Source organism: Oncorhynchus kisutch, linkage group LG19 (genome assembly GCF_002021735.2).
Source record: "Oncorhynchus kisutch isolate 150728-3 linkage group LG19, Okis_V2, whole genome shotgun sequence".
NCBI lineage: Eukaryota > Metazoa > Chordata > Actinopteri > Salmoniformes > Salmonidae > Oncorhynchus > Oncorhynchus kisutch.
The window spans coordinates 1,563,961-1,578,880 of NC_034192.2; the positions used below are offsets into that span (position 1 = coordinate 1,563,961).

At 44.0% G+C, this 14,920-nt stretch overlaps 2 protein-coding genes across 2 annotated transcripts in view; one reads left to right on the plus strand and one right to left on the minus strand.

The window, feature by feature from the left end:
* The window catches only part of LOC109883886 (leucine-rich repeat protein soc-2 homolog), a 24,891-nt gene extending 17,717 nt beyond the window's left edge, over window positions 1-7,174 (plus strand). Inside the window, exons 3-10 of the mRNA XM_031797481.1 lie at window positions 639-801; window positions 1,165-1,653; window positions 2,115-2,267; window positions 4,163-4,264; window positions 4,999-5,157; window positions 5,271-5,473; window positions 5,677-5,772; window positions 6,261-7,174. Coding sequence (XP_031653341.1) covers window positions 639-801; window positions 1,165-1,653; window positions 2,115-2,267; window positions 4,163-4,264; window positions 4,999-5,157; window positions 5,271-5,473; window positions 5,677-5,772; window positions 6,261-6,431 — 1,536 coding nt within the window. The 3' untranslated portion in view covers window positions 6,432-7,174. The remainder of the gene's footprint in view (window positions 1-638; window positions 802-1,164; window positions 1,654-2,114; window positions 2,268-4,162; window positions 4,265-4,998; window positions 5,158-5,270; window positions 5,474-5,676; window positions 5,773-6,260) is intronic.
* LOC109883891 (uncharacterized) lies at window positions 6,760-12,371 on the minus strand. The gene is made up of 4 exons (XM_031797482.1): window positions 12,144-12,371; window positions 11,787-11,880; window positions 11,563-11,650; window positions 6,760-8,140 (listed from the first exon to the last, which is right to left on the minus strand). The coding sequence occupies exons 1-4, from the start codon at window positions 12,346-12,348 to the stop codon at window positions 7,526-7,528; spliced, it is 1,002 nt and encodes a 333-aa protein (XP_031653342.1). The 5' UTR covers window positions 12,349-12,371; the 3' UTR covers window positions 6,760-7,525.
* Between the last annotated feature and the right edge of the window lie 2,549 nt (window positions 12,372-14,920).

Sequence of the window (14,920 nt, forward strand, 5' to 3'; positions counted from 1 at the left end):
TCCCTGGTCCTTTTCCTGGGAACTCTTTAACTACTCGTGTTGTATCCAAATATTTAATTATTGTTTGGTCGCTGTTAAGATTTATTGCCTATTGAGCATGGTCATACATAACGTTGTCCTGTGACATAAATTGGGTACTGATGAGATGATTACCGGTATTGAACTCAAAATCAGTGCTTCACACTCTGCACGGCTGGACCAAAAGACGTAGAGCTTCCGGTCCATGAGCGACAGTTGGCTTTTGAAGCCTCCGGTTACTCGGTAAGTGAGGCTACTGCTCTCTGGTGGTCTCTGGCAGTCTCTGGCGGTCTCTGGCAGTCTCTGGCGGTCTCTGGCAGTCTCTGGCAGTCTCTGGCGGTCTCTGGCGGTCTCTGGCGCTCTCTGGTAGTCTCTGGCGCTCTCTGGTAATCTCTGGCACTCTCTGGTAATATCTGGCACTCTCTGGTGGTCTCTGGTGGTATCTGGCGCTCTGTGTTGGTCTCTGACGCTCTCTGGTGGTCTCTGGTGCTCTCTGGTGCTCTGTGGTGCTCTCTGGTGCTCTCTGGTGGTCTCTGGCGCTCTCTGGTGGTCTCTGGCGCTCTCTAGTGGCACAACTCCTGCATTAGCATTGACTTCCTCTGTTACTGTCTTTCCCACAGATAGAGATTGGCACACTGGCCCCACCAAATTATAACTACCCTGGCCCTGGGGGCCCTGCATCACTGGAGGAGGAAGAGGAGGAGGAGTTGCCCCTAAGACCCCAGCTCATCCCCCAAGGCTCAGGGGGGTCTGGGGTACTCATGGGCCCAGACGCACAGGGAGGTCTGTATACACACATACACAGCACATCCACTCTGTCACCTCACACTATGAGTCCATACACACAGGGAGAGGAAGGTATGTGTCCAGTACTGACAGTGATACATAACACACAACCTTCCCTCTTAACGCCTACCCATGCAAATCGACCCATTTTTACAATCATCCTTCGTCATTTCCAAATGCATGAGTTCCATTTAACTGTCTGACATTAGTTAAATGTGTGGTACTCAACCATAAATCTCATTAACTTTTTGTAATGTCACCTAATCATCATTGTAAACATGACTCACTCGCCCTAAACTGAATCATGGTCCACTGTGCTCTAACCTGTCTCTTCTAACACCTAATCTTGTCTCTAACAAGAGGAGGAGCTGCGCCTGAGTCCCATTGACATTCTTCATATCTCCGGGGACTTTGGGGGTTCCACGGGTTCTGGGGGTTCCGGTGGCTCTGGGGTTTCCGGAGGTTCTGGGGGTTCCGGAGACCTTTTGGCTTCCGGTTCTGGGGACCTTTTGGCTTCTGGAGGCTCAGGGGGTTCCATGGAAATTGGATCAGCAGGTTCTGGGGATCTTGGTTCTGGGGGTTCCGGGGACCTTGGATCCGGAGGCTCTGTGGGTTCCGGGGACCTTGGATCCGGAGACTCTGTGGGGTCCGGGGACCTTGGTTTTGGAGGCTCTGGGGGTTCTGGGGACCTTGGTTCTGGAGGCTCTGGGGGTTCCGGGGATCTTGGTTCCCTGGGCTCTGGAGGTTCCGGCACCCTCCTAGGCTCAGGGGGTTCCGGGGACATATTGGTTTCCAGTACTGGGGGTTCCGGAGGTTCCGGGGACTCAGGAATAATAATTATATCTGGAGGTCAGTACCTATACTTATACAGACTACACTGTAGAAGTATACAGATAGTTGGTTGGGCCTATAGTGGCCTTGTGAACCTAGTACGGTTCCAAGCACTGATTGATTAGCTAAGACTATATGGGATTTCATTGCATTTATAAATTTGCCTTTTCATTTAACTGCTTTGTGCTGGTTAAATGTGGATTGATAATGCTTTCTTGTGTCGTCATTGTAAACCCTGTGTCATTGCTTTGTCACTTACAGTATCATTGTCATTGTAAACGTCATTCATTGTCCGACCATTGTCATTGCATTACTTACCATAAATCCCTAATCATTGTCAACCTAACCCACTGTCAAACCATGTTTGAGAATGATTTATTGATTGTCTGATTGAATGGATGTTGATTGACAGTCCATCCCATCCCATCCCATGAGAAGCACTAACCTGTCTCCTAACCCCTCCCCTTGGCTCTAACAAGAGGAGGAGCTGCCCCTCATTCCTGACACTACCCTCCAGGAGGCATCGGGTGTTTCTGGGGAGTCCGGGGCCTTTGGCACCTCAGGGGTCTCAGGGCCTGGGGGCTCCGACTCTGGTGGGTCAGAGGTCACATTAATCCCTGACCCTGAAGAAGGTCAGTACCACCAAACAAAGAAACAATAAGAAAACAGATCTCTATGGTATCAACCCATCATATCATATGTGTAAGGATAACAGGGGTAAACGTCCCAGAAACTTTGAGCAGAAAGCATGCTCTGCTGCCATGTCTGTATTTGGACAGGAGAAGGTGACCAAATAATCTGGTCAAGAGATGCTTTTCAAAGGATTTGTGTTTGACAAGTATGAATAATCTCAAATTCCAGCTAAGAACACTGTTCCAATGTACCTACAGTTGAAGTCGGAAGTTTACATACACCTTAGCCAAATACATTTAAACTCAGTTTTTCACAATTCCTGACATTTAATCCTAGTACAAATTCCCTGTTTTAGGTCAGTTAGGATCACCACTTTATTTTAAGAATGTGAAATGTCAGAATAATAGTAGAAATGTATTTATTTCAGCTTTTGTTTATTTCATCACGTTCTCATTGGGTCAGAAGTTTACATACACTCCATTAGTATTTGGTAGCATTGCCTTTAAATAGTTTAACTTGGGTCAAACATTTTGGGTAGCCTTCCACAAGCTTCTCACAATAAGTTGGGTGGGTTTTGGCCCATTCCTCCTGACAGACCTGGTGTAACTGAGTCAGGTTTGTAGGCCTCCTTGCTCGCACATGCTTTTTCAGTTCAGCCCACACATTTTCTATAGGATTGAGGTCAGGGCTTTGTGATGGCCACTCCAATACCTTGACTTTGTTGTCCTTAAGCCATTTTGCCACAACTTTGAAAGTATGCTTAGGGTTATTGTCCATTTGGAAGACCCATTTGCGACCAAGCTTTAACTTCCTGACTGAAGTCTTGAGATGTTGCTTCAATATATACACATACTTTTCCTTCCGCATGACGCCATCTATTTTGTGAAGTGCACTAGTCCCTCCTTCAGCAAAGCACCCTCACAACATGATGCTGCCACCCCCGTGCTTCACTGTTGGGATGGTGTTCTTCGGCTTGCGAGCCTCCCTCTTTTTCCTCCAAACATAACCATGGTCATTATGGCCAAACAGTTATATTTTTGTTTCATCAGACCAGAGGACATTTCTCCAAAAAGTATGATCTTTGTCCCCATGTGCAGTTGCAAACTGTAGTCTGGCTTTTTTATGGCAGTTTTGGAGCAGTGGCTTCTTCCTTGCTGAGCTGCCTTTCAGGTTATGTCGATATAGGACTCATTTTACTGTGGATATAGATACTTTTGTACCTGTTTCCTACAGCATCTTCACAGGTCCTTTGGTGTTGTTATGGGATTGATTTGCACTTTTCGCACCAAGGTACGTTCATCTCTAGGAGACAGAAAGCATCTTCTTCCTGAGTGGTATGACGGCTGCGTGGTCCCATGGTGTTTATACTTGCGTACTTTTGTTTGTAGAAATGAATGTGGTACCTTCAGGCTTTTGGAAATTGCTGTTTAAAGGCACAGTCAACTTAGTGTATGTAAACTTCTGACCCACTGGAATTGAGATACAGTGAAATAATCTGTCTGTAAACAATTGTTGGAAAAATGAATTGTGTAATGCACAAAGTAGATGTCCTAACCCACTTGCCAAAACTATAGTTTGTTAACAAGACATTTGTGGAGTGGTTGAAAAACAAGTTTTAATGACTCCAACCTAAGTGTATGTAAACTTCCGACTTCAACTGTATTTATATTAAACATATATCAACATAACATCATTTGATTAACTCTCAAAATCCATTCCCAAGATTCCATTTAACTATTACCTCATTTAATCAGTTAAATGTGTCATAAACAACGACAACAACATAACTCCCTTGCTATTTGTGACTTCTCACTGTGGCAAACAGCACTTGTTGTCGTGTCACTGTCCATGCTGTTTCCAACCTGTCTCCTACCTCATCTCTATCTCTAACAAGAGGAGGAAGTGCTCCTGACTACTCCGAAAACCCCTCAGGAGTCTGGAGGTACTGTAGGCTCAGGGGGCTCTGGGTTGCCAGAGGTTGACTTGGACATTAAAGGTCAGTATCCAGCACAAACACTAACTATTCAATCAAAACCTGTAACCAGGCTTCTGGGGTTATAGGGTCTATTCTACTTCACTATACAGTACATGGGGTCTATCACATTCCCATATTCAAACCTATTTTCTCATATCTTTATATGAGTTGTCTCTTCCATTTCACCCCAGAAACCCTGGTTTTGATTGAATAGGGTTATTAAATCTTATATTTATGTGCCTCCTGTTACAACTGACCACAAACTGTGTTGAAGCCATATGTATCTGTAATGTCCGTTACACACTGTCTTGTCCTTACCTGTCACAAACACTGTCATGTGTCTGTCTGTATCATGTTGCTCTACGATATGAGTCTGTAACGTCTGTTATCGTCATCTTCACCTAACGTCTGTGTTATAATCTGTCCCGAACACCATTAACACAATATGTCTAACATTGGGAATGCACTACACCTCAACCATAGCACCTCAGCAACAACCCTCATAATGTGCACACCTTGGTCACATCAAAAGCTGCGTCCAATCCAGACATGACAACATTTCTTGATGCAAGAGGTAAAACAAACAAATCATATCAACACTGAGTGCACGTCTCCACCATTCTACAAACCCATTGTTACTGCATCGAAGGTTGGTGGCCTAAACTTCCTCACACAACATCTCAGACCTAGCAACTGTTCTCTCAAGTGTATCGCCTACCTCCGTCTTACTTCCTTGTCCTGTCTGTCTGTCCCAGGTATGCCTACCTGCCTGCTGTGCACCTGTCTGGGTGGTTCTGTCTACTGTGATGATGTGAAGCTGACGAGCGTGCCGCCTCTCCCCAAAGAGACCACTCACTTCTACGCCCGCTACAACCACATCACCAAGATCAACAAGGGCGACTTCGCTCAGATGAGTAGGTGTCACTTGTTAAAGGCACAGCCGTGAGATTTCCTGCTGTTCAATGGCTGTTTCAATGAATGAAACCACGTGGAACAGTCTGAGTACTTTACCTTCTCTCTCTTGCAGACAAGCTGAAGAGGATCGACTTGACCGCCAACGAGATTGCATCCATCGCCGATGATGCGTTCTCCGGCCTGCCCGTGCTGGAGGAGCTGGTGCTCCGTGAGAACGGCGTGTCACAGCTGCCTGCCCTTCCGCCCGTGATGACCCTCATCGACGCCAGCCACAACAACATTGGCGCCACAGGCATCCACAAAGAGGCTTTCAAGGTATGTAGGTCTGACAAGGATTACAAACCATTTATTTTCTTTTTCCCAGCATTATCACATTTGATTCCCCTAATGGACTAATCACCAAGCCCTTGATGAGTTGAATCATGTGTGAGTGCTGGGATGAAACAAAAACAGGTATGTATTGAGAGACTGTCTGGCATAAATGACTCCTCTAAATGTAAACACTGTGTTTTGTTTAGGACATGACGGGTCTGCTGTACCTGTACCTAACAGACAACCACATCGACCACATCCCTGTGCCCCTACCGGACAGCCTGCGCTCTCTGCACCTACAGGTACCTGCAATTCTGCCCTCTTGTGGGGTGTGGGAACTATAGGATTACCCCAGTGTACACTGGTGGTGACTAGAGGGATTTTTGCTCAACTGACCACCGTATCCCCTCTTTCTGCAAGCTGTTTCAAAACATTCTGGGCAATTCTTTGCCATTCAGTTATTAAGGCAAATTATTGTATATTTAAACTGTACTTTTCTCCAGCACTCTGGCAGACCTGTGCAGAATCTCAAGGCCCATAGATTAATTTTTATTTTACTAGCCAAGTCAGTTAAGAACAAGTTCTTATTTTCAATGACGGCCTAGGAACAGTGGGTTAACTGCTTTGTTCAGGTGAAGAACGACAGATTTTTACCTTGTCAGCTCAGGGATTCGATCTTGCAACCTTTTGGTTACAAGTCCAACACTAACCACTAGGTGGTGGTTAGAGCACCATAATGAATGTGTTGTTTCAGAGTGTTTTCTTAGACTTCCAATACCTTGTTTTCCAGCGCAACAACATTCAGATGATACACGAGGACACGTTCTGCAACCTGAAAGACTTCAACTACATCAGGAACGCACTGGAGGACATTCGCCTGGACGGCAACCCCATCAACCTCAGCAGGACCCCACAGGCCTATGTGTGTCTGCCCCGCATCCCCATCGGAGCCCACATCTAACCACACACTGATCAATACTCGTGAATACACAAGCATCCTTACACAGCTCAACATCTACGAGACATATGTACATACCATACACACACTTACCTATGGAGACAGATCCTAAAAGTTGTCCAGTCTCAGTTCAATTGCAATCTGCACATACAGTAAACCCCGGAACACAGTGTCTACCTATCTGGCCTAATTTAAGTCTGATCAGCTGTTGATTGCATACATAACACAGTGAGCGAGATGGTGTGTATCTCTCATTCCTACACACACAAATACACACCAGATAACTTTGTCAAAAGCCAAACTGTTCAGCAACTTGAAGCAAACAAAAAGACAATGAAAATGTGACATTTTATTGATCCAACAATCGAACATTGTTTCATGTCTGTTCACAACTGGCCACGACAACCAGTAATATTGTTTAAATATGTTTTTGTAAAGGAAAAAATATATATTACAGAAATCTAACACTATTTTTAAAAAAAATTATACTAGCATAAACTAATTGAAGCTGAAGCTTACTGGAACGCCAATTTGAATACCAATGCATTAAAAGAAGCAATTAAACAAGCATTTGTAAAGTCTGTACTGTAATATAAAAATATATTCTGAAGTCACTTTTTTTTACATGAACTGCAATATTTGGCATATTACATTTCAGTTCTTGTTATGACCACAATAGCCTATATCAATAAAGATCAAGGCTATTGTATGGGGGGGGGGGGTCTGTTGGGTGTGGATGGGGTTAATAAGAAGAAACAGCCTGCTATTGTGTGCTTTGTATGGAAATACCACAATTGAATAAAGTTGTTTTGATGACCTCAATGGCTTAACATTTTAATTGAGAATTGACCGGTAAGGTGTGTAGCTGCAAAGTGATTTTGAATGAATTGATTGAGTACAACTGTTTAGGCAGTTAATGTTCAAATACTTCTAGCCCAGATAACAATAGGCATACAGGCATCTCTGAACAGCAATACAAAAAGGATTTGTCATTGAAAACTTTGTACATTCATAGAAAATAAAACCAATACAAATGATATCCAATTACTTTCCAATTGAATAGTCTATTCTAGTGTAAACAAACACATAATTGTTCTTCACATACGTTCAACCAACTTTTCAAACATCTTGAGGAATCTCTCGGTTCTTTCCAACGACCCAACGACCCTCTGTCCTCCTGTTTTACAGCTTTGTCCTTCCGCACCGTTCTCCTCTGCTGCTCTACCCTCCGCCAGTAGAACTCTGTCTCTGTCCACAGCCAGCCGATCCCTGGCCACCTGCGCTTTCTCCTTCTCTATCAGCCCCCTCTCCCTCTCCACCGCTGCCTTCTCCCTCTCCAGCTGGGCACGCTCCCGGTCCAGGTTGGCCATCTCTCGTTCCAGCCCTGCTTGCTCTCTCTCCAGCGCCATCCGCTCTCTCCCCATCACCTCTCGCTCGCCCTCCAATGCCGCCCGTTCGGTCTCCAGCGTCGCCCTCTCGGTGTCCATCTCATCCAGGTCGCAGTGCATCCCCATCACCCCTATTCCGCCCATCATGGATCTCTTCCTGGGCCGGGCATCAGGGAGAAAATCACTGTCGCTAGTGCCCGGGGGGAGTGGGCCGATGATGGGGGCTGAGCCTGCCAGACGCCCCTCCATTGCATCACTCATCAGATCGTACCAACGCCAACTGTGGGGGAACACCTGCACCCCTGGGGGAGGGTACTTCAACTCCTGTCCCCAAAAGAAGGATAAACAGTATTAGTAGGTAGTTGGATAATGAAGGATTTGTCTCTAGGGCAGGGCTATTTAGAACTTTACAAGGATGCCAATTAGAGGTCGCTGATTAATCAGAATGGCCCATCAATTAGGGACGATTTCAAGTTCTCATAATTGGAAATCTGTATTTTTGGTTGCCGATTTTGCCAATTTATTCACACCTTTATTTAACTAGGCAAGTCAGTTAAAAACACATTCTTATTTTCAATGACGGCCTAGGAACGGTGGGTTAACTGCCTCGTTCAGGGGCAGAACGATTTTTTCAGCTCAGGGATTCAATCTTGCGGTTAACTAGTCCAACGCTCTAACCACCTGCCTCACGAGGAGCCCGCCTGTTACGCGAATGCAGTAAGAAGCCAAGGGAAGTTGCTAGCTAGCATTAAACGTATCTTATAAAAAACAATCAATCATAATCACTAGTTATATCTACACATGGTTGATGATATTACTAGTTTATCTAGCATGTCCTGCATTGCATATAATCGATGTGGTGCGCAGTCGCGAAAAAGGACTGTCGTTGCTCCAATGTGTACCTAACATAAACATCAATGCCTTTCTTAAAATCAATACACAGAAGTACATTTCTAAACCTGCAAATTTAGCTAAAAGAAATCCAGGTTAGCAGGCAATATTAACCAGGTGAAACTGTGTCACTTCTCTTGCGTTCATTGCACTCAAGAGTATATGCAACAGTTTGGGCTGCCTGGCTCATTGCGAAACTAATTTGCCAGAATTTTACGTAATTATGACATAATATTGAAGGTTGTGCAATGTAACAGCAATATTTAGACTTAGGGATGCCATCCGTTAGATAAAATACGGAACGGTTCCGTATTTCACTGAAAGAATAAACGTTTTGTTTTCGAAATGATAGTTTCCAGATTCGACCATATTAATGACCTACGGCTCGTGTTTCTGTGTGTTATTATGTTATAATTAAGTCTATGATTTGATAGAGCAGTCTGACTGAGCGATGTAGGCACCAGCAGGCTCGTAAGCATTCATTCAAACAGTACTTTAGTGTGTTTTGCCAGCAGCTCTTTGCAATGCTTCAAGCATTGAGCGGTTTATGATTTCAAGCCTATCAACTCCCGAGATTAGGCTGGTGTAACCAATGTGAAATGGCTAGCTAGTTAGCGGGGTGAGCGCTAATAGCGTTTCAAACGTCACTCGCTCTGAGACTTGGAGTAGTTGTTCCCCTTGCTCTGCATGGGTAACGCTGCTTCGAGGGTGGCTGTTGTCGATGTATTCTTGGTTCGAGGCCAGGTAGCAGCGAGGAGAGGGATGGAAGCTATACTGTTACACTGGCAATACTAAAGTGCCTATAAGAACATCCAATAGTCAAAAGGTAAATGAAATACAAATGGTATAGAGAGAAATAGTCCTATAATAACTACAACCTAAAACTTCTTACCTGGGAATATTGAAGACTCATGTTAAAAGGAACCACCAGCTTTCATATGTTCTCATGTTCTGAGCAAGGAACTTAAACGTTAGCTTTCTTACATGGCACATATTGAACTTTTACTTTCTTCTCCAACACTTTGTTTTTGCATATTTAAACCAAATTGAACATGTTTCATTATTTATTTGAGGCTATGCCGATTAATACCGATACCGATTAATCGGGCGATTTTTATTCATTTATTTGTAATGACAATTACAACAATACTGAATGAACACTTATTTTAATACATCAATCAAATCAATTTAGCCTCAAATAAATAATAAATGTTCCCCTTGCCCTGCAAGGGGAACAACCACTCCAAGTCTCAGAGCGAGTGACGTTTGAAACGCTATTAGCGCGCACCCAGCTAACTAGCTAGCCATTTCACATCGGTTACACCAGCCTAATCTCGGGAGTTGATAGGCTTGAAGTCATAAACAGCTGCTGGCAAATGCACGAAAGTGCTGTATGAATGAATGCTTACGAGCCTGCTGGTGCCTACCATCGCTCAGTCAGACTGCTCTATCAAATCATAGACTTAATTATAACACACAGAAATACGAGCCTTAGGTCATTAATATGGTCGAATCCGGAAACTATCATCTCGAAAACAAGACGTGTATTATTTCAGTGAAATAAGGAACCGTTCCGTATTTTATCTAACGGATGGCATCCATAAGTCAAAATATTGCTGTTACATTGCACAACCTTCAATGTTATGTCATAATTACGTAAAATTCTGGGAAATTAGGCGGCCCAAACTGTTGCATATACACTGACTCTGCGCGCAATGAACGCAAGAGAAGTGACCATTTTACCTGGTTAATATTGCCTGCTAACCTGGATTTATTTTAGCTAAATATGCAGGTTTAAAATATATAGTTCTGTGTATTGATTTTAATTAAGAAAGGCATTGATGTTTATGGTTAGGTACACATTGGAGCAACAATACGCACTGCATCGATTATATGCAATGCAGGACACGCTAGATAAACTAGTAATATCATCAACCATGTGTGGTTATAACTAATGATTATGATTGATTGTTTTTTACAAGATAAGTTTAATGCTAGCTAGCAACTTACCTTGGCTTCTTACTGCATTCGTATAACAGGCAGTCTCCTCGTGGAGTGCAATGAGAGGCAGGTGGTTAGAGAGTTGGACTAGTTAACTGTAAGGTTGCAAGATTGAATCCCTGAGCCGACAAGGTAAAAATCTGTCGTTCTGCCCCTGAACGAGGCAGTTAACCCACTGTTCCTAGGCCGTCCTTGAAAATAAGAATGTGTTCTTAACTGACTTGTCTAGTTAAATAATGATTAAGTAAAGGTGTACAAAAAACATGTTTTACATTTTTTTTAATGGCCCAAATCGGTGTCCAAAAATACCGATTTCCGATTGTTATGAAGTCTTGAAATCGGCCCTAATTAATTGGCCATTTCATTTAATCGGTCGACCTCTAATCTTAACACTACAGCATACAATGACATTCTTGACGATTCTGTGCTTCCAGGTTTGTGGCAACCGTTTAGGGAAGGCCCTTTCCTGTTTCAGCATGATAACACCCCCATGCACAAAGCAAGATCCATACAGAAATGGTTTGTTGAGATCAGTGTGGAAGAACTTGACTGGCCTGCACAGAGCCCTGACCTCAACCCCATCGAACACCTTTGGGATGAATTGGAATGCAGACTGCAAGCCAGGCCTAATCGGCCAACATCTGTGCCTGCCCTCACTAATGCTCGTGGCTGAATGGAAGCAAGTCCCCACAGCAATGTTCCAACATCTAGTGAAGAGCCTTCCCAGAAGAGTGTTATAGCAGCAAAGGGGGGACCAACTCCATATTAATGCCCATGATTTTGGAATGAGATGTTTGACAAGCAGGTGTCCACATACTTTGGGATATGTAGTGTATGTAGGATGCAATTGCTACCTTGTATCTCTTCTTCAGATTTTCCCATTTTTTCATTGCCTGACTGGCAGTCATCTTCCCCTGCAAGCCCATGTGTTTGAGGATGGCCCTGCAACAAAAAGGTACACAATGGTCATTTCGATTTAAAAACATAAACATTGACTCGTCTCAATGACAGGTCAAATGAAAAAACGTGCCTAACAAAAAGTGTACTGGGAGGATCTCGGATAAGAATCTGAACTCACCTCCAGGCCAGTCGAGAGGCATTTCTCCTCCCCGTAAACATGTAGCGATTTGATACGCGCAATTTCACAAAGTCCATTGTTTCATATTCAGACACTGAAATAAATAAATATGTTTTAAATCACTACATATACAATGTAATTCAAATGAAATAACATTCACATTTTGACTAATAGGACAAATGTGGATCGCGCCGTCTGATGTCTACGCACGAATCTGCTCGGGAAAGTATTCGAGACAAGGCGCCATGATGTCCCCTTTGTAGGTAACGTTAGCTAGCTTGCTTGCTAACTAGCTCGGAGTTCCTTACTTCATTTGTAGTCCGAAATAAACATATAAAGGATAAATTGACTACTTACATTTGTACGTGTATTCTGAATTCACTTTCTTTTTACTTTTCTTTTTTGCATTATTAGAGTATAGCGGTAGAGTGTGTTCGATGTTTTCCATTGTAGCATCCATGTTAGCTAGCACTGCGAAGGGACCACAACGGAGTGCACTTCGTCTCTTCCGCCCTTCGTCGCTTCTTCTTCGTGTTGGTTTCCGGCCGCAGACTAGTCGCATCTAGGCATATTGCTTCCACCTACAGTTCAGACTATTTATTTATTTACCTTTATTTAACCAGGTAGGCAAGTTGAGAACAAGTTCTCATTTACAATTGCGACCTGGCCAAGATAAAGCAAAGCAGTTCGACAGATACAACGACACAGAGTTACACATGGAGTAAAACAAACATACAGTCAATAATACAGTATAAACAAGTCTATATACAATGTGAGCAAATGAGGTGAGAAGGGAGGTAAAGGCAAAAAAGGCCATGGTGGCAAAGTAAATACAATATAGCAAGTAAAACACTGGAATGGTAGTTTTGCAATGGAAGAATGTGCAAAGTAGAAATAAAAATAATGGGGTGCAAAGGAACAAAATTAATTAATTAATTAAATACAGTTGGGAAAGAGGTAGTTGTTTGGGCTAAATTATAGGTGGGCTATGTACAGGTGCAGTAATCTGTGAGCTGCTCTGACAGTTGGTGCTTAAAGCTAGTGAGGGAGATAAGTGTTTCCAGTTTCAGAGATTTTTGTAGTTCGTTCCAGTCATTGGCAGCAGAGAACTGGAAGGAGAGGCGGCCAAAGAAAGAGTTGGTTTTGGGGGGGACTAGAGAGATATACCTGCTGGAGCGTGTGCTACAGGTGGGAGATGCTATGGTGACCAGCGAGCTGAGATAAGGGGGGACTTTACCTAGCAGGGTCTTGTAGATGACATGGAGCCAGTGGGTTTGGCGACGAGTATGAAGCGAGGGCCAGCCAACGAGAGCGTACAGGTCGCAATGGTGGGTAGTATATGGGGCTTTGGTGACAAAACGGATTGCACTGTGATAGACTGCATCCAATTTGTTGAGTAGGGTATTGGAGGCTATTTTGTAAATGATATCGCCAAAGTCGAGGATTGGTAGGATGGTCAGTTTTACAAGGGTATGTTTGGCAGCATGAGTGAAGGATGCTTTGTTGCGAAATAGGAAGCCAATTCTAGATTTAACTTTGGATTGGAGATGTTTGATATGGGTCTGGAAGGAGAGTTTACAGTCTAACCAGACCCCTAAGTATTTGTAGTTGTCCACGTTTCTAAGTTAGAGCCGTCCAGAGTAGTGATGTTGGACAGGCGGGTAGGTGCAGGTAGCGATCGGTTGAAGAGCATGCATTTAGTTTGACTTGTATTTAAGAGCAATTGGAGGCCACGGAAGGAGAGTTGTATGGCATTGAAGCTTGCCTGGAGGGTTGTTAACACAGTGTCCAAAGAAGGGCCGGAAGTATACAGAATGGTGTCGTCTGCGTAGAGGTGGATCAGAGACTCACCAGCAGCAAGAGCAACATCATTGATGTATACAGAGAAGAGAGTCGGTCCAAGAATTGAACCCTGTGGCACCCCCATAGAGACTGCCAGAGGTCCGGACAGCAGACCCTCCGATTTGACACACTGAACTCTATCAGAGAAGTAGTTGGTGAACCAGGCGAGGCAATCATTTGAGAAACCAAGGCTGTCGAGTCTGCCGATGAGGATGTGGTGATTGACAGAGTCGAAAGCCTTGGCCAGATCAATGAATACGGCTGCACAGTAATGTTTCTTATCGATGGCAGTTAAGATATCATTTAGGACCTTGAGCGTGGCTGAGGTGCACCCATGACCAGCTCTGAAACCAGATTGCATAGCAGAGAAGGTATGGTGAGATTCGAAATGGTCGGTAATCTGTTTGTTGACTTGGTTTTCGAAGACCTTAGAAAGGCATGGTAGGATAGATACAGGTCTGTAGCAGTTTGGGTCAAGAGTGTCCCCCCCTTTGAAGAGGGGGATGACCGCAGCTGCTTTCCAATCTTTGGGAATCTCAGACGACACGAAAGAGAGGTTGAACAGGCTAGTAATAGGGGTGGCAACAATTTCGGCAGATAATTTTAGAAAGAAAGGGTCCAGATTGTCTAGCCCGGCTGATTTGTAGGGGTCCAGATTTTGCAGCTCTTTCAGAACATCAGCTGAATGGATTTGGGAGAAGGAGAAATGGGGAAGGCTTGGGCGAGTTGCTGTTGGGGGTGCAGTGCTGTTGACCGGGGTAGGAGTACCCAGGTGGAAAGCATGGCCAGCCGTAGAAAAATGCTTATTGAAATTCTCAATTATGGTGGATTTATCAGTGGTGACAGTGTTTCCTATCTTCAGTGCAGTGGGTAGCTGGGAGGAGGTGTTCTTATTCTCCATGGACTTTAGTGTCCCAGAACTTTTTTGAGTTAGTGTTGCAGGAAGCAAATTTCTGCTTGAAAAAGCTAGCCTTGGCTTTTCTAACTGCCTGTGTATAATGGTTTCTAGCTTCCCTGAACAGCTGCATATCACGGGGGCTGTTCGATGCTAATGCAGAACGCCATAGGATGTTTTTGTGTTGGTTAAGGGCAGTCAGGTCTGGGGAGAACCAAGGGCTATATCTGTTCCTGGTTATAAATTTCTTGAATGGGGCATGTTTATTTAAGATGGTTAGGAAGGCATTTAAAAAAATATCCAGGCATCCTCTACTGATGGGATGAGATCAATATCCTTCCAGGATACCCCGGCCAGGTCGATTAGAAAGGCCTGCTCGCTGAAGTGTTTCAGGGAG

Bases quoted from the DNA above. Each gene is read 5' to 3' on its own strand.
- LOC109883891 (XM_031797482.1), bottom strand. From the start codon at position 12,348: ATGCGACTAGTCTGCGGCCGGAAACCAACACGAAGAAGAAGCGACGAA. The intron at 11,881-12,143 runs GTAAGTAGTCAA...TATTTATTTCAG, and splicing joins TTCAGAATACACGTACAAAT to TGTCTGAATATGAAACAATG. The intron at 8,141-11,562 runs GTAGCAATTGCA...TTTTGGGGACAG, and splicing joins ATCTGAAGAAGAGATACAAG to GAGTTGAAGTACCCTCCCCC.